Source organism: Pseudonaja textilis, chromosome 3, assembly GCF_049901715.1.
Source record: "Pseudonaja textilis isolate UNSWEBS1 chromosome 3, rPseTex1.2, whole genome shotgun sequence".
NCBI classification, from domain to species: Eukaryota; Metazoa; Chordata; class Lepidosauria; order Squamata; family Elapidae; genus Pseudonaja; species Pseudonaja textilis.
In genome coordinates this window covers 181,407,037-181,434,822 of record NC_141992.1, presented here as the reverse complement: position 1 = coordinate 181,434,822, position 27,786 = coordinate 181,407,037, and the positions used below count along the sequence as shown (strand labels likewise).

The following is a 27,786-nucleotide window of genomic DNA, read 5'->3' as shown; positions in this document are numbered from 1 at the left end:
CTCAAAGAAATCCAGTTTGACACCCCTGATCTAGGGGTTTCAAAATAGCATGTTAAGCCTTTGATAGGCTGCAGACATTTTGTGAACTAAGAGAATAGATCTATTTTGGGTCATCATATGAATTTCACAGGCCTATTAAATGAAGATCAACCTCTTTATAATTGATGTATGTGTGGATTTTTTTTTTAAAAAAAGTTCATTAATATGTGAATGATGATGTCTTTGAAAGATAGAGAGAAGTCCACTACTAAGGAAATGATCAAGTAAACAGAACAAGAAATGAGGGGTCCTTGGTGGTTTGGTTTGGTTTTTGGAGGTAACATCATCAGTGTGAGTAGGGAATGGGATTTGCTCTCTGTTTATATTCTAGTGGCTTGCCCTGTCAGTGTTGGTGGGAGTGATCTTGATGGTTCTTTGGTTAGGATATTTACTATTAACTTGTTTGGCAGTTCCTTAATTGGGATACAGTTTACTTCTTGATTGATGGTCTGATGTTAATTTATTTATTTATTTATTTTCTTTGTGTCAATTGCTTACAAGATAATAGGTATAAGTAAAAAGATAGTTATGAATACATGGATACATATAAGAAAAATAAAAAAATAAAAGAAACAATAGGACAGGAGTGGTAGGTATGTTTGGTGCGCTTATGCACTCCCCCTACAGACCTCTTAGGAAAGGAGAGAGTTCAATAGTAGACAGTCTAAGGTTAAAGTTTTTGGGGTTTGGGGAAGAAACCACTGAGTCAGATAGAGTATTCCAGACATAGACCACTGTGTTGCTGAAGACGTATTTCCTGCAATCAAGGTTGGTGTGATTAACCTTGAGTTTGTATCTACTGTTTGTTCTTGTGTTGTTATGGTTGAAGCTGAAGTATTCATTGACAGGTAGGACACTGCAATATATGATTTTATATACTATACTTAGATTTGACCGAAGGAGGCATAGTTCTAGGTTTTCTAGGTCTAGAATTTCAAGTTTGGTGGCATAAGGTATTCTGCAACGAGTAGAGGAGTAGAGAACTCTTCTTGTGAAATATTTCTGGACTTTCTCAACTGTGCTAATATCAGATACGTAATGTGGGTTCCAGACTGATGAGCTGTATTCGAGTATTGGTCTAGCAAATGTTTTGTATGCTCTAGTTATTAGTGTAATATTACCAGAGAAAAAACTACATAAGATTAGGCTAACAACTCTTAATGCCTTTTTGGCTATGTAGTTACAATAGGCTCTAGCAGCTCATTAGAGATGAGTACTCCTAGATCCTTGACAGAGTTTGGATCATCAACAAGGCCTTGAATATTCAGCCTGTATTTTATTTTCTGATATTTTTTTTGCCAATATGTAGGACAGAGCATTTATTTGTTGAGATTTGAAATTGCCATTTGTTTGACCATTCTGATACATAGTCAAGGTCTTTTTGAAGGGTAGCAGTATTGTCTGTGGTGTTGAATAGCTTTACATCATCAGCGAAGAGCCCGCAGTTGCTCTTGATGTGATCACAGAGGTCATTTATGTAGAGTATGAAGAGAGTTGGTCCTAGAACAGTGCCTTGGGGGACACCACTGTTGACAGGTAAAAATTTGATAGGACACTCCCAGTTTTAACCATTTGTTGTCTGTTTGACAGGAATGCTTCTATCCAGTTATGCAGGTGTCCAGAGATACCGTAAGATTTTAGTTTGTCATGTACCACTGAATCAAAGGCTTTACAGAAGTCTATGTAGATTGCGTGTATTGCTTTGCCCTGATCAAGTTGTGTAGTCCATATGTTTTTGCAGTGTAAGAGTTGCAGATTACAGGATAGTTTTTTTTTTCCTGAAACCAAATTGTTTATTAGAGAGTAGGTTGTTTGTTTCTAAGTGGAGAATGATGGATTGGTTAATCTTGGTGTTAACCTCTGTTCATCTGGGTATTGATTGCTGGTGGGAAGTGTTTTGTCTTTTTATTCCCTGATTGTTTCTTTTGAATGTAAATATTGTTTATGTCTATGTGCCTGTTGATGGCTGATTTCTCAGAGTGCAAGGCTTTCAGGAATTCACTAGCATTTTTGGATTTGGCTTGGTTTAGATAGTTACAGTTTCACAGTTGACACTGTGATTAAATCTGCAATGTGTTGTGAAATTAAAGAATGTCCATCATGTTTTCTAACTACTAGTTGGTGTATTCTTGTAGTCTTTTGCCTGTTTCTCCTACAGACCAAGAAAGTGGTGTGTGAAAAAGAATCAGATAACTATCTCTCCCCCAACTCCCTAACTCTCATGAAATTAGGAAGAAAAGAGAGAAATTAGGAATAATGTTCAGACTCCCAAGATTCTGTTACTATAGTTGTTCTAATAAAAGTACCTTTATGGTTGCAACAACTTAATATCTTCTTGACAAACTGAAAATGTGTATGGATACTTAAATGTTTTTGTCCCCTACTTTTTTAAAAAAAACTCAAATTGGAAAGATATTAGATATAAGAAAATCATATAAATTTGCCAAAATTAGGTATCTTACCATGGAATTAAAGAGCATTGAAGCAACATTTCTTTTAAAGGAATCCAGCAGGAACCAGGAAATTAGTCTAATTCTTGCACTCTTAACTATTCCCCAATAAATTGGTGGAAAGCATGACTAATTTAAAATGAATTGTTTAAAAGGAATCAGCATGTCTTCTATGAAGGAAAATCATGTGCCAACATTCTTGGAATATTAATAAATATGTGGATAGGATAGTCTAAGTAGACATTATACATGGATCAACTAATTAGATTATTGGTAGATTCATGACTGAAAAAGATATCTTCATCAGACATTCATAAATTATTCCATTCACTTGGAATATTGCATCCATTTTTTGTCACCATGATATAAAAAAGTTGTTGAGACTCTAGAAAGAGTGCAGAGAAGAGCAACAAACATGATTAGGGGACTGCAGGCTAAAACCTGTGAAGAACGGTTGCAGCAATTGGGTATATTTAGTTTAATGAAAATGAGGACTGGGTTGACATGATAGCAGTCTTCTGATTTCTAAGGGGCTGCCACGAAGAAGAAGGGATCAACCTATTCTGAGCACATTTCTTAAATCAAGTAATGCATTGCAGATGCATTTTTAAATAAAAAATGGTGCAGTAGGTTTTTTGAGCACAGGTATATTTTGATTAAGAAAAAAGCACCAATACAGGTAAACAATGCATTGCAGCTAGCATCTAGAATTACACACAGTTAAATATAGTCTTTTTTCAGGAAGGTTGATTAATCACAGGAGATCTATTTATAAAAAGAGAGGCATATATTTTTGGAGGAAAACCTGTGAATTTTGTAGAGAAAATCGTCAGACATGAGTTAGAGTTTATGATTTCAGATCAGGTACATGCAACAATTCTTCTTTAAAAAATCTAAAAAAGAAATGAATTATACAGTTTAAATGTATATTTAAATTATTTTGTATGTCCATTTATATATTTTAATGGAAATGGAATTCTAGCAATATTTAAAAAAGTAACCTTCAAGAATAATTCAACATCTATTGTTGTTCTATATGCACAGAATCTCCATACAGAGAAATTTTACTTAGTAAGTTTACATGCTGCCCATTTCACTGTCAGGCGATGAGCAGCAAGACTGAGCTACTCGCTCTAATCGTAAATTATGCACAGCTACTTTTTGTTTGTTTGGTTTTGATTTTTTTTTCATAACGAATTGTGAACTGTTGCTAATTTGTATGCTATCCTTTAACTATGACAACTATACTTGACAGCTAACATTTGGATTTTCCCATGCACAGACATCTGGATTCTTGGAAACTGCTACTTTCCAAATGGAAACTTTCCAGAAATGTAATTTCTGAATTAGAAGGATGCCTCAAAGCAGCATTGGATGGCTCCTTATGCAAGTCAATTTGCTGTTGAACCTTGCAGTGTCTGCAAGTGCTCAATCATAATTTGCCAAAAAGAATAATCCAAGGAATTCTTCAAGGAAGATGATTCATTCATCCTGTTAAAACCTGTCAGTTTAATTTCAGCTTCCAATCTTTTCCTGAATGGAGTAATTCATTGGCAAAGAAAGGAGACATCTGATTATAGCTGGATATCTGCTTCTCTTTGGGCAGTTAAACTTAGATATGGACTATATTGAGAAGTACCATCAAAATGCAATGTTGCTGTAAGGTCTGATATTGCACCCAACAATCCTCAGAAGGATGGAAGGCTGAGTCAATCTTGAGCCATCCAGAATCAACAAAATTAACTGCCCAAAGAGAAGCAGTTATCCAGCTATAATCAGATGTCTCCTTTCTTTGCCAATAGTGCATTGTAACCACTGCACTAGATCAGATACAAAATATCTTATAAAGGAAGTGGCTAATTTAATTTCTAATGAGAGTTGCCCCAGTGATATAGAAATTGTTTCTTAAACTTAAACTTGGAAGACATTCTTTGAGTTGATCCCCAGGATAGCTAAGGACGGTTGTTTTGTTGGTTTGAAACCACTCAAATTTACTAGCTAAACACCCTACCTATTTATAAAGAAGATATTGATACACATTCCTAGGATGACATGTTGAAATATAAATCACATATTTTAAATGGATAATTATTGAAAGTTGTACTAAATTTTTCCCAACATACCTTTGTGAAAATGCATTTTCCCAACATACTTTTGTGAAAATGCATTTTGAACACAACCAACAGCAAAATAAAAACAGATTAGATATTATGATGATTTAAAGACATCCTTAAATAAACTTTACTTCAGACATACCATATGTAAACAAGTTAATTGACTATGTATCATCAAGTTCATGTTGACTCTTAGTAAATTGATATATAGCCTTTTTTCCAGGAGCATCTGGTCCCAACTTAGTCTTTCAGGTTTTCCAGTGGTACATCTATTACTGAAATTAAGTCCATCCATTTGCTACCCTATCACCCCACAGGTTTCATTGGTCTTAGTCCTGGTTTTTTTCCAAGGTGAAAGCATCAGGGATCCACCTAATCCTTTTCTCAAGTAAAGTATGATTTATGTCCTTGTTCTAAATGTACAGTAACTATCAATTAGAACTGTTGAAACATACTGGTCAAGGTATCCTCTCTGCAAAGTGGAGAAATTATAGTTTAAACACAATTTTAACATGGAGGTTGAGAATGTTGTTTGGTCTTCTAAATCTACTATCTTTGGTTTTCTAAATCTATTATAGTAGATGGTAGTCTAATAGTAGCCAAAATCTACTGTAGTGGATTTAGAGTATAATCTTAGTATTTTGCTGAGGATCAATGTGTTGGCAATGAATATTGAACAAGGGGCTTTTACATGATTTTTGTTTATCTATGTACATGTGGGTTTCAATTTTTCCCTTTCAGTTTTCCTGAACCAAATTGAAATTACCCTTTGTAAATGAAAACACCAATGCATACCTATCTTTAGCTCAGAACTACCTGTCATTTTACTGTCTTATTTTATTATTTACTTATATCCTGGATTTCTTCCTGAATTAGAGAGAGAGATAGAGGGAGGGAGAGGGAGAGGGAGAGGGAGAGGGAGAGCGGGGGGATGGATAGATGGATGGATGAATATTATGTGGGGAACTTGGGTAGTAAGCTTCCATTGATAAGTGGGAACCTGCACCCGAGATTTTCAGATTCAAGTATAATCCAGGTTTAACACAGCACCATAATGTCTTTAATCTTTTTTCACCATTATTATTACAATATACATAAACAAAAGTCTCTGTTTTTGTTTCCATGGACCCTTTATTTTCTTTCCTTGAATAAAATCAAATATAAGCTAAGATACAGGCAATTAGCAATAACTGGTTAGAAGAAAACTTATTAGATTGTGTGTGCACAGTCTCTCTCTCTCTCTCTCTCTCTCTCTCTCTCTCTCTCTCTCTCTCTCTCTCTCTGTGTGTGTGTGTGTGTGTGTGTGTGTGTGTGTGTGTGCATGAGTGCAGACATATAGATATTACATTCTGTTCAATCATGTCCAATTATTAACAATTCCCTGGGCAAATCCCTGCTGTTTTCTTAACAATGTTTTTCAGAAGTGGTTTGCCAATGCCTTCTTTCCTAGGGAAAGTGATGGATCAAGGTCATCAAGTTGGCTTTGTGCTCAAGGTATCAGGCCTCCTGGGTTTTGCCTGATGCTTTTAATCACCATCTTAAATTGGGTCTTGTAGGTGTTATGCTTACTGAAATAACCTTCTAAACTGTTGATTCACAACATGCAATTAAATAAATAGGTATGCTTTTTTTAGTTACCTAAAGAAATATAAATATATAAGATATAAATATAAAGACATAAATCTTTGACCCTTGTGCCTCTCCCTGTGCAAAGATGGTCTAAAGAGGATGGCTTTGGTTTTATTTACTCAGATCAATTATGTTTATGTTTTACAGGGTTGTATAAAAGTCAAGAAGCCCGTTTAATGCTCCATATATATCTCATTAAAGCACCATACCATACTTCTGCAAACAATCTAAAAGAGGACAAATGGGCAATGGATGGCTTTGTGAGTATACTTCTGGCAAAATCCAATGTGTCTTAATAAAAAATGATGACATACATGAGACCAGAAAGAAGTCATTTTTTAAAAAATGAAAGTTTGATTAGGAATTAAAAATGAAAAATAGGCTTACACAGGCACTTGCTGACAAGACAAGAACAAATGTTGGTATTATAGGTTAGTGGCATTCTTAAAGGTCATGGGAAATGCCATTGATTGGATTCAAAGGTAGACTAGCATGAAGGAAAAAAACAACAGCAAACATTATGGATGACTGCTTTCTTTCTTGCCAATAAATTTGTATTAGAAAACCATGTCCTTACATATTCATAGAATGGATGCACGTAGAATGGGTACACTAAGTTGCATTTCTACATCATGGTATACATGCTTTATACTTACCAGGATGCAGTGCAAGATTGATTAATAAGGAAAGATGTAACACAACATTACAATTAGAAAATGAGAATAATAGTCTAGATTTTCTTTCAAGCACCTATGTCCACATCAAGCAGTGCAGTACTGCATCAGTGATTAGTACTTTGCAAAATAGAAACCCTGATAAATGTGCTTTGGTTCTCTAGCAAAGTATACAGTGCTATTACTTTCTGGATTGATTATAATCCTAACATTATGATAGAAGTGCAAATATATTACAGTTTAATGGATCATATAGAAACCCTACATTTCTTTAAGTTTTATAATTGACAAAAGATCAACATGCATTGTTATTTACAGTATAACTATGTCATAGTGCAATACATATTAATAGATTAGAGCAGAAATATTGCAAAGATAAACTAAAGTGCAATGTGATAAATTTTATATTGGTAACCTAATTAAAATATATATTTATTAGTTTGCTTTCAGTTAGTGTTAAAACTGTTAATACTTTTAAAACTTTTAAAAGATTTCAAAACAACGAAAAAAGCTAATAAATTAAAGATAGTGATAAAAAATAGGCTAAACAAAGCACTGAATTTCAATGACAAATAACCGGGGACAGAGATTCTCATCTTTGCAGGTTTTCTAAACGCTGCAAGAGTGGAGGCCATAAGACCTTCCAAAAGGGTGAACTAATACAGAAGAACAATGCTAGAACAATAAATTTCTGACTGGAGGGGCATCTTAAATCAAATCAAAGTTAGATTTTTATTTATGGTCAAGACCAGACAGGAAACTTAAAACATTTTTAAAAGTCTAGATGGCAATATCTATCTGAATTGACTGTTCCAGATTAAAAAAAAATGGCTAGTACTTAGAAAAGAAACACCAAGGAATATCAGGGGAAGTAAATACTAATGACAATCACATTCAGTCTTTAAAGCTGTTGTGAATCAAACTCAACTAAAAATAGTATTTGCTACTACAGACACATAAGATTATTTATTAGATGTTGCAATTAGCTATTTTGTGAAACATAAAAACAGACAATTTTTTTTCTCTTATTGCTTTGTACATGGTTTTATATACTAATAAAATTATAGCACATTTAAGGCCAGGTAAGAGAAGACAACAAGCAAAGATTTTAAAAATTCCTTGGCTCAACTACCAATAAAAAGAATAGTGGATTTTTCCTTTTTTTCTTTCTTTTCCATATTCTTCAAGTATTTTCAAAACATCTTTTCTAAATCTTCATATACTATTTCCCTATCCTCTTTGCTTATCCTCTTTCCCTATTTCCTCTTTGCTTTTTTTACACTGTTTTTAATTTTTTTGAGTATCTTTTAAAATAAAAAAAGTAAATGCAACCACTTCTAAATCATTATGGAGAAAATCTATCAATGTGATAGTTAAAAATTGACAATGACTTGATGACATATAATCAACTGATCACTTCCAGATCAAATGAATCAAATAGCATGAAAAATAACGAAGTGTATAAGTAACTGAATGGTGAAAGAGATTTTTTTTCCAGATTGAATCTAATATGTATTTCAAGTTATTACCATGAATATGCATATGCATATTAATTTTACATACCTTTCTTTTTATTATTCTACATAGGTTTCTGCAGAACCTGATGGTGCAACTTACGTTTTTCAAGGATTTATTCAGGGTAAAGATTATGGTCAGTTTGGACTTCAAAGATTAGGTGAGCTGATGCTTTTAATTTAGACATAGTCAAACATGGATGAGCCAATGGAGCCTTCATACACTTATTGATTCTGATAAAATATTGGAAGGCAATCTATGTGTGTATTTTTTACTTAATGTGGAAATATTTTAAGATTGGGAAGAGTGATGCTACATCCTTTGCCTCAATAACTGACTCCATTTGAATTATCAATGACTTTTTTTGATAAATTCACTGATACAGTTTCAAGAAAAACTAATTTGAGCCATAGACTGGAAAATGAAAATATTTATATCTGACACTTTTTCCCATAGCCAAACTGTACTGAATTAATTTTAAGTTTAGACTCCAAAATATTTTGAAAATGGGAAAATGGGATTGTGTTGTCACCAAAAGTACAGTAGGGGTATCTATGGCCAACTCAAGATTTCATCAAAATAAGAAATGTGCATTGTAATGTCATAATACCAAGTGGGTTAGTATGTGCCTAAAGCAGTTGAGTTTGTATGATGATGTTAAAATGCACATTTTGTTACTTGTCCCCTTGCCAATACAACAGACTCTCTTGATGGGCAACCTAGTTAGATTAGATAATGGTCAGTGATATGTTTTTAACCAAAGTTCTGCTGATTTCTAGCATCTGGTATTTAGATACACTGAGACTATAAACTATGAATAGTCCCAAATATTAGTTAAATGTACTAATATGTATGATATTAGTTAAATGTACAAATATTAGTTAAATGTACTAGTAAGGTATGATATTTTATTTCATCTTAGTTATGTACAACGGAAATTTTCTTAGATTCTTCTCTCCCAGCAATTTCCATTGTTCATTGTGCAATATTGTTGAAATATTATATTTATTCCTGTACTTAAGTAGTTTAATTACAATTTTGCTATTCAAAATTTCATTATAGCAGATATCTACTCACTTCTAAATTGTTGTAGAAAGTTTGTGCTCATGGGATAGACCATTTCTGTGAGATAGATAGATAGAATAGTTATAGAATGTTCTGACCCAAACCTTGTTCCAAGGAAACAAACACGAAACAGAGGTAACAGCAAAACCTTTTAATGATTCTTTATGAATTCTGTTCCTTCATGGTTAAAAGGCTGTTTCAAACTAATTGTCTCTGATAAGAACGAGCCTTGCCAAGGTTGTGCAAGGCTGCCAAGAACACTTTCAAACACAAAGAGCCTCCAAACACCAACCAAGATATTCCCAATGTCCACCAGGTTTGAGTGCAAAAACTTCTTGCTTCCTGCAAAGAACTCCAGTTTCTCAGCTGGCTTTTATCTCTTAAGGGAGGGGCCATTACCTTGCAGCCTTACCCCTGAGTCGCTTGTATTGCTACAGCTGCTCTTTCCTTCAAGCAGCCCTGCGTGCACACTCACTGGGTGGAGGCTTCTCGGGGACCTCTTCATCACTGCTGCCATCCTCCACAATCTCCAAAGGCAGCATTCCACTCCCTGATGGTCCTGGCCTCATCCCTACATCACATGTAAACCCTTCATCTGAGTCCTCGGTCTCCAAGACTTCAGCCGTCCACACCTGCTGCCAGCAAACCATGATAGATAGACAGACAGACAGACAGACAGACAGATGCTAAATGGGTATAAGCAGGTGAAATTGTTTGCCATTTTTCTCCTCTAAAGATGAAAAATGAAAACTATTTTAATATGCTATAGTGGCAGCCCAAATTACTGTATCTGATTCAGAACCTACAAACATAAATGATAAAGTCTAGGTTTATGCTTTTGCTTATCCAAACATAATGTTTTTTTATTAGTCTTTTTAAAGAGAACTCTGGGATGAATTTTGAAATTTATGTGATTTGCTTTGCTCTACGTGCATGTCTGCTTACCTTTCCTTCCAAATTCCTAAGTACTAATAAAATATAATTGCCTGCATCCATAAGCATATTAAAAAACAGGAGAAATGGGTAAAAGAAAATATTAAACTGTAATTATTAGAGTCAATTTCTGTATAGTAGCATTTTTTCCCTTCTTAATTGAACACTTGTATTGCTAAGTGTACTTATTCCTCAGGCATTAGAATCCCATTTAGCACAAACTGAATGGTCTTCCAAGAAGAATTTGTTATCTTGGCAGTAATCTTCCCTCCCTTTCTGTGTGAGCATTTTTAAGTATTACCCAGCCCACTTTATAACAGATTTAAAAAGCAAACACAATCTGCATCCATATTGTTTATTTTTGCATAGGTTTTCACATTTTTTTTTGCCTTGATTGGTCCATAACTGACTTCGCCATGGAATTCTCCTGTTAGAGGAAATCTGCAACTTAGGCTTCCTCCTAGATTCAGAGTTCCTGCTCTAGGAGCAGATATCTGTGGTCAAGAGGCCTATGTACAGTTACAGCTTGTTCGCTAGTTGCAATGGTTCCTGGATTTGAAAGGCCTACATACACTTGTCTGCTAGCTGTAGTGATTTGGATTGGAAAGTCCTACTCAATAGTCACCTCTGCTGTTGTCACCTTCCATTTGGATTACTGTAACCCATGGGGCAGAGGTGGTATTCAGCAGGTTCTGACTGGTTCTGGAGAACCAGTAGCAGAAATTTTGAGTAGTTCGGAAAACTGGCAAATACCACCTCTGACTGGAGATTTTACAGCATCTTTCCCCTGCCACACCCACAGAACTGGTAGTAAAAAATTTGAATCTCACCACTGCCATGGGGACACTCTTAACAAGCATTAGGCAGTACAACTGGTACAAAATACAGTAGACTGGACAGTGATGGATGCATACTTGGGTGACTCTATTGCTTTGGAATGGCATTTGTTGCAGGTTGATTACTACACACAATTAAAGGTGTTGGTTGTGACTGTTAAAGCCTTAAAAGTGGCTGTGGATCATATTCACCAATATTTGTCTCCCCATTTAAGCAATATCCTTATCTGATTGGGAAATTCTCATCTGTTTGAGAATGTCATCTGATGAGAGCTAGGAAAATGATATTTTTAAATGGCATTCCTATGCTTTGAAATTCTCTCCTTATTCCCTTCTGGGTTTCGTGAAAGCAGTTAAGACCTAGCATTTCCATTTAGCCAAAGAAGCAGGCATTTTTTGAATGCAAAACAACTTGTTGGACGCAGAACCCACAATTTTTTCCTTTGTTCCTTATAAGGTTGTTGGGATATTGTTTTCTTTCTGGCTGTGGATATTCACTTTTGGAAGAGTTCTTTTTATGATATTTTTAAATATTAGCCATCATTCCATCAGATGGAATCAGATAGCATGAACCATGTAAGTAAATGAATAAACAAATGGTTAGACACTCAACATGGTGGAAGACAGAAATAGAATGGTGAAGTTGTAAAATTGTGAAGAAGTTTGAAAAGACAAAGAATGCATGAACTGATTGGACTTCATTTAATTGCCCTTGTAGGAAGAGAAATAAAGATTTTTACAGAAAGATGTTTTAATCACAACTTAGGCAAGGTTGTTATCTAGCCAGTTGTGTTTAATTTGTACAAGCTAGTAATTGACTGTTTTCTTCCTGCAAGGCATAATTGTGGGACCTGGTTAAGATAGTCAGTATGGAGGATGATTACACAACCAAATTGCATATTTCATATCAGAAGTATATGGCTTTGATTGTATAGTCAAAGCCAGTAGTTTGACTTTCTGACCACCCTGATGTTAATTATATATGTTCATTTCAAACAGATGCATCTCTTGCAGAAGAACTATATTTTGCTATGGAAGCTGTTCAACTGGGAGCAATTTTAATAGATTGCAAAAGAACCTGCTCTTATAAGTGTGGAACCAGGAACAAATTAAGCGCTGAAGCCAGTTTCCTGCACCTGGCATTGGGCATGGAGAACCTCACCAAATAGAAGCAGATGAATAATTATCTTCATAACTTAATTTTCCCTAATTTAGATAATAACCCTGGGCATAAATATGACTTGATGTAATCCTAGTGCTGTTGCAAAACTACTTGGGTGGAAAGAAACCAAATATTTTGATTCATTTTAACCAGGATGATTTTTATCTGAAGCCAGTCATAAATTGTTTTTGTTTTTGAAAGTACTTGACTTCCCATTTTGATTATCAGCTAGAAAGAGCAGGAACTCTCAAATATATGGGTTTCACTTAGTTTAGTTTGCAAAATAATTGGAAATAGTGGTGCAGTCACATGGCCCAATCAAGGCAGCATCCAGTGCATTATAGAAAATAAATAAATTGTGCTTTTGTATAATATACATTTATATATATAAATATTTTTAAATATTTGGAATACATATTTTCCCATGACAGTAGTAACAGAAATAATGTTTATCTTTATTGTTTTGTTTTGACAGGACTTAATATGTCTAAAGGATCAAATTCATTAAACCATTCACATGGTACAAACAGCAGTTCTGTGGCCATTGCTATTCTCGTGCCTTTTTTTGCCCTTATTTTAGCAGGCTTTGGATTTTACCTTTATAAACAAAGGTAAGGGAATATACATCTATTTTGTATGCACAGTGATATATAATTACACATAGGAGGGGGTAGGGGTAGGGAGGGGGAGAGAGATTTAATAAAACTATCATCTGAAACAAATCAGAGATTAAAATTCTGAAATTTTCCCATTCCTTTGTACTTCATGCCTAGGGTTACATACTTTAGTAATCATATTTTCCACCAACTCATTATTTACATTATTTATCTTGACAATTGTTCAGGCATTTTCCAATCATCATTGCTTATAGAACATAGGCTGTATGGAGAATGTATTATATTTGGAGGGTGGGGTGGGGAGGACCTAATTATGAAATCCCATTAGGTTCATCCAGCCTCAAATCTACCTATATCTCTAAAGATTCATTTAGGGAAGCTACCAATTTGCATTAAAAATAATATATATTTAAATCAAAATTTACATTGCATATAGGAAACTCAGCAGAATACAGAAATTTTATACATCCCAAAAAGTATTTATAATGTACCTCTCCCTTTTCAGGTACTGATTAAAATGTTACATAATAATAAGGAAAAAAATCTTATATTTCAAATTGTTCTGAGTGAAAAGCAAATTGTGATTAGGACAGCAACCATGAAAAAACAATACTCATCCTAGATTATAATAACCTACATCAATAGGCTGAGTCACAACCCTAACCAAGGTTTGTGTGCATACCAATCTCATCTTGTTCAGGTCATAGTGACAGAGGAATATATTTCTTTTAGGGACTCACAACTATTTCTTATAATTCCAATTATCCAATTAGCTGTTCTTGGAGAATGGACCCCTGAAAAGCCACAAGAATTATTCCCAGGAAGCATAGAATAGAATTTCAGGTCAAAGTTAGTTTTTTCCTTTGTTTTCAAGGGTGAAAGAGCCTAGGTCTTCCATCACTACTTTACAGATTAACAGAGTTGGAAGAGACCTTGTAGATCATCGAGTCCAACCCCGCCACCCAAGCAGGAGACTGTACACCATTTCTGGCAGATGGAAGTCCAGTCTCTCTTGAAAGCCTCCAGTTATAAAGCTCCCACAACTTCTGAAGGCAAGCTGTTCCATTGATTAATTATTCTCACTGTCAGAAAAAAAAAAATCTTTACTTCTAGGTTGAATCTCTCCTTGATCAGTTTCCATCTATTATTCCTTGTCTGGCCTTCGGGTGCTTTGGAAAATAGTTTGACCTCCTCCTCTCTGTGGCAGTCCCTCAAACATTGGAACACTGCTATTATATCTTCCCTAGTCCTTCTCTTCACTAGACTAACCATGCCAAGTACTTACAACTGTTCTTTGTATGTTTTAGCCTCCAGTTCCCTAATCAGCTTGGTTATTCTTCTCTGCACACTTTCTAGAGTCTCAAGATCTTTTTATAGTGTAGCGGCCAAAACTGGCTGCAGTATTCTAGGTGTGGTCTTACGAAGGCTTTATAGAGTGGCATTGATACCTCTCCTGATCTTAATTGAACCCCTCTGTAAATGCAGAAGGATGTTAATAGTTGGTTTAGCTATAGACGCCATCATCACCACTTTTCTCTTCAGCATGATCCATGAACTGCCATTGCTCTTCCCTATAGTTGTGCCTTCAGTTCTGATTGTTTCTTTCCCCAAGAAACTCAGTACAAAATGGTTTGAAATAAATATTCTCTACAGAACACAGAAGCAGAGCATTGGGCATTTTTCCAATGCCAACTGAGGCCATATTTTCCATTGGCAATGAAATCCAATGTCTTTAATGGTTGGTTTGGAAATAGAAATATTGTTTTCTCCTTTTGCAATTGGAGTGTTCTCTAATTAATGTTTCCCAGCACACTTACTCTGCTATGACTGTTAAGTTTTAAGTTTTATTTAATTGTTTAAACACGTGGTTTGCAGGAACCATCTAGAAAACCCTGTACTTGATGACAAAAGCCCACTCTAAACGTTTACTGTCTATCTTCCCATTAATGGGAACACATTTGAAAAGTGAAAAGAACATCTAAATGGTGTTGACCAGTCTGTACTCTTATGACGCAGCTGAACTATTTACCCTTTGAACATCTTATTACTTTCTTCATAATAAAGTCATTTATGAAAAGTATCCCATCTACATTAACTTCCTTTCAAAACTGTCAGAGATGCTTCATAGATAAGGTCATTGTTTCACATTATACCTTTACTTTCAGTTTTTGCAACTGTCGTAAATTACTGCCCTTTAGAGAGAAGCAACATATTCAAATGTCCTGATGCCTTGAAACACTGCAGTAATAATGGCTTTGCTGTGTACTTCACATATTGCCTATATTTCGTTTTTGACATGTACAGTATTGTGAATTGTATTCCTTGTATCATTTATCTTACATCAGCTATAAGCGCCATGAATAGTTTTATTACAGACAGCTGTTGCATAAACCATCATTGGCAATTCAGCTCCTATCAATTTATGCTGTCATTACAGACTTTGTCCAAGATTTATCCTACTGTTCTCACCTGGGAGATAGTTGTGCATAAAATACCTAAACCAATGTCAAGATCCTTTGATCGATCTTCTTCCAGTTCATATAAAATCTTGTGTGTTTTTGTGAACATTTGAATCCTATCAGATATGAGTAATGAGGTAGGCTAATGTTTATAAATGTAAGCTTCCACATTAAAATGTGCAGATCTACTGTAGAATATAAAATAATGAGGCCATGGTGGCTTAGTGATTAGAATGCAGTACTGCAGGGTATCTTTGCCCACTGCCAAGAATTTGATCCCAACCAACTCAAGGTTGAGTCTCCATCCTTCCAAGTTGGTAAATGAGGACCCAGATTATTGGGATTAATATGATGACATTGTAAACGCCTTGGAGAGTGCTGTAAAGTCTAAAGGCAACTGCTAAGTGCTATTGATATAATATTCTTTTTGCACTGCAGCAAAATGAATAAAAGACAAAGTTATTCTGTGCTTTTCATTTGAGATCTACACATTTCTAATACCTCAGAATTATCTAACAAGCTTTTTCTAACATCATCAAATGCAATCATCTAATACTTTATAGACCTGGAACAATCTTTATTGTATTGTTATATGCTGCCCAGACTCACTATCCATGAGATGGACAGCCATATAAATTTGACTAATAAATAATAATAAAAATCTCCTGAAATCCAGTATCTCAGGTATGGCTTTGATCAATACACTTGCTAAGAATCCTTCCTCTAAGCTATATGACTGTGCTAGGCAGAATCAGGATTGTAACTGCACATTCTGTACAGTCATCCAGTCAGCAAGTGATAGCTTACAGAGAATATAAAACAGAATCTTTTGAAGCTTTAGTTTAGCCATGTCTGACTTTTCTTCAGCTTAGTCATATCAGATCAGGGATCAAGTAGAAACTTTCCTTCGCGTCTGGGAAGCTTTATTGAGATGTACCATATGGGAAGTGCAGAGAAGTACTTTGCTATTGTTGATGCCTGCACATAACTATTACATTTTTTTTTTGACTTGGGCAAGATGTAAGCAACATTTTTTAACCAAACACTGCCTTATTAACTGGTTTCTGGTGTATCAGAATTGGACTGCTGATGTTGATTCTTATCCATAAAAATTTTTATAATCTGGATGCAGGATTTTTGAGAGAGACATCCTTTTCATCCAAAAATAAACATATATTTATATTTATATTTATGTGTGTGTGTGTGTGTGTGTGTATGTGTATGTGTATATGTATATGTATATGTATATGTATATGTATATATATTTTCTTAAGTTTTCGCGGGTACTTACATGTATGGTATTCAGCTTTGTTCGGGTATTTTCCCACGTCATTGTAGTTGTGCTTTTAAAGTTGTAGCAATGTCCACAGATGGACACAATCCAGAAGCCAGATGATGGCAGATGAGATTCTGCTGAAACGTTGCTACAACTTTAAAAGCACAACTACAATGATGTGGGAAAATACCCAAACAAAGCTGAATACCATATGTGTGTGTGTGTTTGTGTGTGTGTGTGTGTGTGTGTGTGTGTGTGTGTATTGTTATGGTATAAATATATATATATGGTATTCAGCTTAGTTCGAGTATTTTCCCACATCATTATAGTTGTGCTTTTAAAGTTGTAGCAACGTTTCAGCAGAATCTCATCTGCTATCATCAGGCTTCTGTATTGTGTTCATCTGTGAGTCAGACTTTTACAGTTGTTTCAGTTTTAAATTTGGGGCTAGCCTACTGCTGTGCCAGAATGGTTTTTTCTTCATCCTGATTGGTTGGGAGTCTTGGTTTGTGTTTATTGGTCTTGGAGTTTGCTGTGTTCTGCTTGATTGGTGTTTCTAATATCTTCTGTCTGTTTTGTGGCTTTTTTTGTCTTGGTTGGCTGGCAACATTGTGTTCCTTTATTGGAGGCTTTTAGTGCAGCTTGGCTCCAAGTAAATGGACAGCTATCATTTCTTAGGAAGCTAGGTTTCATCTGGGTTCCTGGTTGGGTGTGTCTGAGCTGGAGGTATCAGGGGGGATCTGTTTTTGCCCAGATGTTTGCCTAGCTTGTGGTGTGGATATTTTTTTGTTTGTGAGTGCAGGCTTCCAAATAATTGACAGACTGATGGAATCATCTCTTCTATTCATGCTTTCAGGTCTTTTTTCAATCTCTATGGCTTCTCTGATAATTCTGTGGCTGGGGTTTTCTATAGTGGCTAGGGTTTTGGTGCCATTGAAGTTGATGCTATGACCTGTGGCTTTCATGTGTTGGACTAGTGAGGAAGTGTGTTCCAGCTTTTTTACTGCATTTTTGTGTTCATCCAGGTGGGTACTTATTCTTCTATTGGTCTGTCTAATGTATGTGGCCAGGCATGATGCACAGGGGACTTCGTATATGCCTTGGTTTTCCAGGTCAATTTTATCTTTGGGGTTTCTAAGGATGGCTGCTATTTTTCTGTCTGTTTTGAAGGCAGTCTTGATGTGATGCCTGTGTAGTATCTTACTGATTTTGTCTGTAGTACCTCTTATGTAGGGCAGGACAGCTGTTCCATAGGTCTGTTCATCTTCTAGGTCTCCATTATGTCTTTTGTGTATCAAGCTAGTGATTTTGCTTTTGCGGAAGCCGTTGGCTGTCAGTACTTTAGTCAGGGTGCATAGTTCAGTCTTTATGTGTGTCTTGTCTGCCAGGCATTTGGTTCTGGCGATTAGTGTTTTGGCCACGGAGTTTATCTGTGCTGGGTGGTGGTGGGATTGGGCGTTGAGGTAGCGTTTGGTGTCTGTTTTCTTCTGGTATATGGTGTGTCCTAGTGCGCCATCTGTTTTTTTGTAGATTACTACATCTAGGAATGGTAGTTGTTTGTTTGTTTCTGTTTCCATGGTGAACTTGATTTTGGGGTGTGTGCTGTTTAGGTGTGTTAGGAAATTGTTTAGGTTTTCTTTTCCATGGGGCCAAATCACAAATGTGTCATCGATGGGTTTGTGGGTGCCGTTAGCCAGGGCTCTGGATTCGAATTCTTCCATGAACAGGTTTGCAATGACGGGTGACAGTGGTGATCCCATAGGGGCTCCTATCTATATCTATATCTATATCTATATCTCTATATCTATCTATATCTATATCTAAAAATTTGCTGCCTGCATTTTGCATCTCCATTCTGCTACGTGGCAGAGGAGAGATTCTGTCTGCAAAAGGAGAGGAGAGAGGCTGGCTAGAAAATGCCTCTTTAGGTGCCAGATTGTCTGCAATCAATTCTCCAAGCCCATGGAGCAATTTTAGGATTACCAAATTGGCACTAAAGGAGCCATTATCCCCTACTTTCTCTTCCCATTTTCTTGCCACCCAGGGTAAGAGATGCAGAAGACAGCAAAACATTACCTTCCACACTTCTCTTGGTAGGTTAAGTGGAGGGGAGCGGGACAATGATCTATGGTTGGCAGAAGATGTGCTCCTGTGACAGCTAATCCCTATATAGGGGTGTATTTTTGACACATGTCCACTTGTTTTCCAGAAGGCTGATGCACATTTATCAAAAACTACACTTTTCCAACCCTCTGAATCAAACTCTCCTTGTATTCTCTACTAGTGCTGATGGATAGGCTTACCTATCAGTGGTGACTAAGTGGTGTCTTTTTTATACATGCATACACAAACATACAACTTTTATCATTTCCCCAAGCCCTGTAGTTTAGGGATCTGCTGCTAAGTCTGATGAAATTGTTAGGAAAACTGGGAGGGTTGATTGTCTGGCACGGTGAATGAACTCCAGTTCTGCTGTCAAACAAATGGTTGGCTGTAAAATCCATTGATCACAGAGGCTATGTTTGCCAGAACCTCAAGTACCCAAAAAGGAGTAAGGTACTTATTTAAAATTACCTCTGATGGTCTGTCTTGCAAGGATTGTGTTAGTTGAATGGGAAAGTGCCACATTAAAACTAGAAAAGAGGGGGAGAGCATTGTAGGCCAGGGTGACTGAAAGATGATCTAATCTGTTTCTGTCTTCCTGAAATATATCTTCCAGTCATGATTAGAGGCTCCCAAAGAAGCATCTTTTTTCTTGAAACACATTTTCTTGGAAGCAAAATTATAACATTATTTTACTACAATTGTCCCAAAGGTGCTTTTCCAAAAGGCACAACTGGAGTTTCTTGGTTTTTTCCTTTCTTTGAAAACATTTCATTTTTCATCCAAATTCTTTTTTTTAAAACAAGTTTTATTCAATTTTTCCAAAACAACATAAAAAAAGCTCTTTTCGGTGCACAACATATTTCCGAGTCACCACTTTTACATGTAAATATGACAGTAATTATATATTCATTTTTACATTCAACATTTTGTCTTGACCATTTTTACTTAATTCTATTATTACTTCTCCATTTCAACTTTTACATAAGAAAAGAAACAAACACATTAATTCTGTTAAGTGATATTACTTTCATTCTAAGCATCTTCTCAATTCATTTCAATTTATTTCAAATATATTTTTTAAACATCAACATTTCTTTTAAGCGTGGCCTTTTCCAAAGTACTCTTTTCTCATTTTACCTCTCAACTTTTATATAAGAAAAGGAGCAGGCAAGTTAATGCTATTCATTAATATTACTCTCATTCTAAACATCTTCTCAATTCTTTTCAATTTATTTTAAATGTGTTTCTTAAGCCTTAACATTTCTTTTAAACGTTGCCTTTTCCAAAGTACTCTTTTCTCATTTAAATCACTAATAGTTTCCATATCTTCATACTTATTCCCTTTTAAATCTTTTTTATCTTGTCAAATTTGCAATTCCATCGCATATCCTTTTCATAAAGTCTAGATTAATACAAGCTTTTCACATAAAACAAAACATAAATTTCCCCTCTCTTTTTACTAGTTTGGGGTGTCACCTCAGTGGTTTAAGTATGCTATTTCTTTCTTTCCGGTTTTTATAAATATTCCCCATTTTAGTTACTTTTTTAAGTCTCCAATTTTTAACCCCCCTTCTTTTCCTTTTCTTTGTCGTGTTCTTTGTGTTGATTGTCTATTTAAGATGGCTTCTTCTTGAACTAACTCCTCCTTGTCTGAGGTTTCTTCTTCATATTCTTCAATCGCCATTTCCATAGCTTTTTTCCATAGTTCACCTCTTGCATAAAGTAGTTCTTTCAAATTTTTAAGTTCCATTTTTAGATCCCACAGAGATATCATCGTTACATATCTTATAGTTATTAAAATCCACCAATCACCAATCTTTTTCTTTTTTCTTCTTCAAACTTTCTGGGTTAACAACTGATTTTATAGCAAAATCACCAATCAGTCCAGCAATCCATATTGTTTCTTTTGTTCTAATTCAATTTTCACTTTTTAAGGTACTTGTTATATTGATTCAATATTTCCTTTTCATTGTATCAGAACTGATTCATAGAGAAATAGGAACTTTTTAGCTTAAATTTTTGTCCACCAGGTGGCACTCTCCGTAATACAATGTCCTCACCTCCCCCCACCCCCGTTTTATTGTTCCAGGCTTCCCAAACCTTGGTATTCCAAACCAATAAAATCATCAATTTAAATATTTCCCCCTTCTTTTTGAAAACTCCTAAGTCCAGCTTTAAATTGTTCCTGTTTGTTAGCAATGCATTTTAATTCAATTTGTTTGGGTATCTTGTTCCGGCTTCTTCCAATCCTGGTTCGAAGCCCTGCTCAGCTGTCAAAGATATTTTCAATTTTTTTTCCTTTCCCTTTAAAAATCTGCCGCTTTCTTATTCTTTCATACAAATTCTTAAAATACCATCCTGGAGTACTTTTTAATTAATTGTTGCACCAAGTTGCCCTGTTCTTATATGTCCACCTCTTTCTTCTCTCCTGCACAAATCTTAGTCCAGCTAAGTCCTCCTCTTCAGGGTGGCCATTTTAGACCACTGCTCGGTCATCTTCAGGGGAAAAAATTGCCTAGCCCAGGGCGGGTGGATACAGCTCCCCTCAACCTGGCTGGCAGCTTCCCCTTACTCTGCCACCCCTCCGAGGCAGCTTCACAGTGATTGGGGCTCTCCAATGAGAAAGCACAGACCAAAGCTGCAGACAGTCACAGTCCCTGGTATGTCAACAAGAAGGGCTTAACCATTTTCCATCTAAATTCTGAAGAAGCTTCTTGGATGAAAAGCAAAACATTTTCAACTGGGGAAAAAAAGCCCCCCAAAAGTCCAATTGCCTTTTGAAGAAGTTCCTTTGAGACTGTTGTGGCCCACCAGTGGCCAGCGGAGCTGTCGGAAGATTTGGACAATGAGGAGGTTGGGGATAACATGGGCCAATCCTGGAGTCTGGGGAAAGCTCTGACAAAGTGTTCTGCATCGGAGGCAGAGATGGGGCCAGGGCCATCTGACAGTTATCAGCAGCCTTTGGAGTCAGAGATCAGTGGGGTAGAAGAACAGCTGGAGCCTGTTTCTGATGTGTGTATGTGCAGAGCTACCAGGAGAAGGGAACAGTTAAGGAACAAGGGTCTATTCAGGAGTAAAGGCACAGGTGGATGGTGAATAGCCCCTTCCATAGGGAATAAAGAGGAGTGAAAGGGGATTGGTGTTTTCAGGAAACAAATAGTTCATTTAATTAGTGTGAAGATTTGTTCATGACTCTCAGAGACTCCTTGCCAAGTATTTTCTTGTACAGCCTTGCACTTGTAAGCTATCGGCATGGAAACTCTCCAAGCCTGATAAGGTCTGTGGTTATAATTCACCCTTGAAAAACTGTTTGTCGGCACTTTGCTGGATGTGAATGATAGGAATTCACATTAGCCTCAAAAAAAAAAGAAGGAGGGGGAGGGTTGTCAGGTCAAGGAGTCTGTTTCATAATTTTATGAAGCCTAGGTCAAAATAGGGACAACCATGACCTGGATGATTGTGAAAGTAATTTTCTGTTTATATATGCTGATTTGTAATTGCAATAATCATTTGATTCAATCTTCTGTTTTTCTGCCATTTGCCACAGAACTGCACCGAAAACACAGTACACTGGTTGCTCTGTACATGAAAATAACAATGGACAAGCTGCATTTGAAAACCCCATGTATGACACCAACACAAAGTCCGTCGAAGGGAAGGCTGTGCGATTTGATCCAAACCTGAACACAGTTTGCACAATGGTATAACATTGCGATGACCTGACTGCAGTGGTTTGAAGATTGAAATGCAGTCATAATGGACTTATCATTCACTGGTTTTTAAAAGAAAAAAGAAAAGAAAAGCACATTTTTTCAGGATCTCCTGGATCACCTTCTCCTGAGGATGAGACAGAGACTAGAGTGGGTTTCTTTTTTTCATAAATATATATTGACTTCATGGTTACTGTGGAGTATTTTACAGAACGTCTGCTGCACTCCATGAGTGCTTATTCACAGTTTATTTGCTTTTTTAAAAAAAGAAGATTATTCTAAAAAAAATAATAAAATAAAATAATAACATATTTGCATATAATGGAGGAGCATCCACTATCAGTACGTCTGTGCTTTATAAACTGCTAGAGGGACTGGATTTCAAAGAACAAATTAATATGTGATAGGAATTAAGAGTTATATTTACAGGAGACAGCAAGAGACTATGGCATCTCTTTAATAGTCACAGGCAAAACCATTCCATCATATCTGGTCTTTAATAATATTTTCCTCTCCTCTCTTCCTCTTCACTATGAATTTCTAAGATTATGCCATGATCATTAACGTGCTTAAGCTTGCAAGCACAACCCATTATTTCTGAGCCACAATGGGATAATTAATTGTCTGGTCTCAGATTCTTTTAATTCACGAGTTTCATCCCCTGCTTTGTTGTTCTTGTCATGCAAGCATCTTTTCTTTTCCTTTGTGTTATCTGTCCCAATAGTGATCAATTTGTCAGCGAAAGAATAAGATTTGAAAACTGCCACAACTACAATTATCTTGGTTGCTAAGATCTATTGCAAAAGTATATAAATTTCATACTGCCCCTCCTTTTCCCAGTAATTCAATTTTCTCCAAGTGAACAAATGGCAGATTAGAGTAGCATCACACTTCTAGACAATGAAGGTGACTAAATGGTACATTTCCCATCTCACTCTATCATCCACTTCATCAGTTTTGTTTCTACACTGCATTAAATGCTGGAGATAGATGTGATCCTCATGGTGCCATCAACCTGCAGTCACAAAAATATAGATTTCAGCTCATCAATGCCTTTGATGCATTTCTCAAAATTTCCAGAGCTTTCCTGTTCTAAGACAGGGAAACAGCATGATACGCATTTTATGGAATATGCTTCTGAATTTTTTTGTCCCACAGAAGAAAACCCACAATCTTTCTGCATCATATTACAGTGTACACAGATTCCTGGATTAGGGGTTAATCTCTTAGCGTTGCACTCTCTTTACTGAGAAGTACATGATTTCAGGAGTCATTTACCCTAATTAAGAAATAATAATAATTTCCTTTTTAATTTCCTTGCATCTGCAATCCTTGCCTTGGTAAAAAAAAAAATCACCACCAACTTCTATCATTTTGTATAAGGAATCTGTTGTGAATTTGCCTGATTCTTAAATTTAGCCTATGATTTACCCACAAATGTAAATTTGTGCCAATTTTTTGTCAATTTTATAATATACATTCTGTATGGAAGAAGGTAATTTTAGCATTACAATGGTTGTGTCACTATTATATGCTGTGTGCCAAGAAATAATGAGTTTCAGTAAGTGCACTGAATTTTGTGCCAAAGCAATGCCACTATAGGTACAAAGGGTGCTGCCAACACAAATATTTTAAATGAAGGCTCTATAATCCAGTTCACAAGCCTATTAAGCCAAAGTACAATCAATTACAATTGAATGGGTCTGTTTAATTCCAATCAGGAGGTTATTTTCCTAACTGTTTTAAGGTTCAACAAATTCTGCTTCATATTAATTTGGGAAAGTTTGTTTTCGAATGTACTTTAGAATTTATGTTGTGGAGTTAAACCTTAAATTACACTTGTTCCACGGCAGTATACAATATAAATTACAGTACAGAAATGAATACACTCATTTCTCCAAATCATACTTTCTTCTGTCAGATTTGAGATTCCATCTACCTGTTTCATTCTCATATAAAATAATACAATTTTAGTTCAGACTGGAGCTTTATAACTGAATTATCAAAATATGGTTTGAGTAATGTCCACATCAGAGTTCATTGTCTTCCTTTGATAGCATGAAATGATTTTGAACTCATCAATGCTGTACATTAGCTGGTGTGAATTATCTGGAAATATTCTTTTCTCAGATATGAACATCTCTATGGGAATAAAAAGTAATTTTTATTAATGTAATAAGAGAGTGCCTATTGCCCCCAAAGGATCACAAGTTTCCCATTTCCATCCTCCAATCTGTATTAAACCAAGAACTACTGCTTGGATTTCTATAATGTTTAATGAATTTCTTATAAACCATTTTCTTTTGAAAATCGTACCCATCTTTCCAGATACTGTCTTCTACTAAAAGAATGCCATTTTTATATTTTATACCATCAATTTGTTATTTATTCTGGTTTATTCAAATGATTGCAATAATGATGATTCATTCATTACTGTTATGGTTAATATTTGTGACCTTGTTTAAAATCTTGTTTCTTCTGCAACTGGCTACTCCTCTTATATTAATGCATACACTTTTGTAAAGAAGTCTATTTTTATGAAAAAAAGGGGATTTGTAAAAGTATGATGTAAATTTTCAGTGCAATGTAAACAAATAAAAATGGATAATTGCTTTTATAATATGAAGTGTGTTTTATAAAAGATTTAGAATCATAACAGCTGCAGAACTTGGAGTGAAGTCAAATTCATTGGCCACACACTACGAGTTTTTGGAGAACATAGCATTTTCTTGCTATTGTGTGTTTGTGTATTTTGTATATGTGTGTTTGAATTGCTTGCTAAGTATAAAAATACTGTAAAGATTTTCAGTTATGTCTGAAAATAGAAAAGATTCCGGTTAGTAAACACTGATTATAGATTCTATCATTAAATACAAAGAAGCAATTAATAAAATGACTATATTTTCATCCAGTATAAATTATCTGCAGATTTCTAAATAATGCCATGAATTACAATATGTTCACTTCTAGCTCTAAGTAAAGATCCATTATTGAATTGATTGAGATCAATAAACTGTTCCTCAAGCTTAGCAAAATGAATGCAGTAGTATAGAGCTGTATTCGGGAACTGTAAAATTAGATCTATACTTTCTACAATAACACCCTTTTGTGATTTAATTCAAATGAAGTTAAATAATACAGAATATCTAAATTGTCATCTTTTATGATATGAAAGATCATAAGAATTTCATGTTTTTTTAATGCTATGGAAGATAATAGAGTGGCTTAGTGGTGGCATAGTGGTGAAGGCACTAGCCTCCCATAAGGAAGGTTGAGAGTTCAATCCTAGGCAGCAGCAGATGTTTCTCTATTAAGGAACAAAGAGAAAATATCTGCTACAAACTCTGTGTAGATGTCAGGAAAGGCATTTGGCCACTAAATGCTCAGTTCCATTCCACCCCAAATTAAAGGATTACAGGGTTGTAAAAAAAAGCGGGGGGGGGGAGGGAATGCCATGGAAGATAATTAATGGATAATTTCATACATGAAAGCATAGGAATTTCATGCTTTTCTGCTTTCATCTGAACTGGGAATTATAGGTGTTTAAACACAACTTGTGACATATCTTTTGTTGATGATGTTACAGTTCCTAGCAACCAAACCAATTTTGCCAGGGGTAGGAAAAATGGAATTGGAAATAGTAATTTGTCAGTCTGTAAAAATTTCAAAATGATAAACTAATAAGATGATAAAGATAAAATCATTGTTATTTGGAGAAAACATTATTTATACTGCCTAGTTTTTCTGATCATTTAAAATAAAAAATATATAATTCATATCTAACGTAAATATGCATATGCATATAGTACAAAAGAAATATCTATTGAACGTACTTGATCTATCACAATAGGATTGGTAAAAAAAATGGTTTTGTATTCCTAATTGCTGCTGATATAATATCATTATGGTTTGGTTTAGACTTCTATATTTTGGATAATGAACAGAGAACTCTCTGAAGTTATCAAGCCAGCGTGTTCTTTGCCCCTTCTTCTTGTCCACTAACCATTGCTAGCATCATTGCCTTCTCCAATAAATTTGCATGCATGACATGGCCAAAGTAAATCAGATGTAGTCTTATGATTTTTAGCTTTTAGTGATGTGTTTGGTTTTATATGATTTAATACGTCTTTGTCATTTGTTATTTCAAATGTCTCTGAGATATTTGCCTCTATAGAATAGAATACTTTTATTGTCATTGCATTCTATGAATACAATGAAATTTGAAAGCTACTCCAGCACAGTGCCCCAAACACCACATCACAATCACACTACAGAGTAAATAATAATAATAATAATAATAATAATAATAATAATAATAATAGGACTAAATCACAAATGCACTGTTTGTTTCTAAACAGTCACTGCCTTGAAAAAGAAACTGTTTCTCAATCTATTAGTCCTCATTCTAAGACACCTATAATGCCTCCCTGATGGTAACAGTTTGAAATATGAGTGTCCAGGATGAGAACGGTCCATGGAGATTTTTAGTATTATCTCATCCAAATTCTATATTCTTTGACTGGTATGATTTTAGATGATCTTTAACATGCGTTCTCGTCATAGTGTCTAGTAGCTTGGTCAACTTCAGTAAAGAGTTGGACCAATGCATGGAAGTCAAGTGAATCAATATTAGCTTTGATGGCTCTTTATAAGCCATCTGCTGACTTCTGTTTTTCACCGAGCACTTAGTTGGCACCTGTGAGATCAGACTAATGTGGGTTAAGACAGTAAGTCATTGCTTATATTTTTATTGGATTATATTTGAGTTCATTTGTATGCCAGCTACTTTCAAAATTCTGGTGATTCAGAATTATAAAAATACGGTAGACACCGCTGAAATCACTATAACAGAACCCTGAAAAGTATGAATAATAATACATCATTCTGTATTGCATTGAAAATAGGTTTAGAACTGTTTTAAAATGAGTCTTCAACAGTATCAAAATTTAGATTTTTTTTCCTTTTTGATCAAGAACAACCAATAACTCAAAACATTTGTTTCCTGATCCATCATGTCATGTGAACTTGTACACTGCAATGTTGCCTAAAAACAATTCAACCAAAAATATTGGCACTTTCAGATAGTCTTTGAATACCTTGGTTTAGTATCTACCTATATTTTTGGCTATGTAAAAGTAAGATATCCAATTGAAAGATTTTCTTTAAAAAAACTGTTCATAAACTTGAAAGAAAATAAATAA

At 35.3% G+C, this 27,786-nt stretch overlaps 1 protein-coding gene across 1 annotated transcript in view; it reads left to right on the top strand.

The window, feature by feature from the left end:
* CSMD3 (CUB and Sushi multiple domains 3) overlaps positions 1-25,344 on the top strand; it is a 646,074-nt gene extending 620,730 nt beyond the window's left edge. Inside the window, exons 67-70 of the mRNA XM_087931634.1 lie at positions 6,380-6,492; positions 8,494-8,581; positions 12,893-13,028; positions 22,423-25,344. Coding sequence (XP_087787760.1) covers positions 6,380-6,492; positions 8,494-8,581; positions 12,893-13,028; positions 22,423-22,582 — 497 coding nt within the window. The 3' untranslated portion in view covers positions 22,583-25,344. The remainder of the gene's footprint in view (positions 1-6,379; positions 6,493-8,493; positions 8,582-12,892; positions 13,029-22,422) is intronic.
* Positions 25,345-27,786: the final 2,442 nt, after the last annotated feature.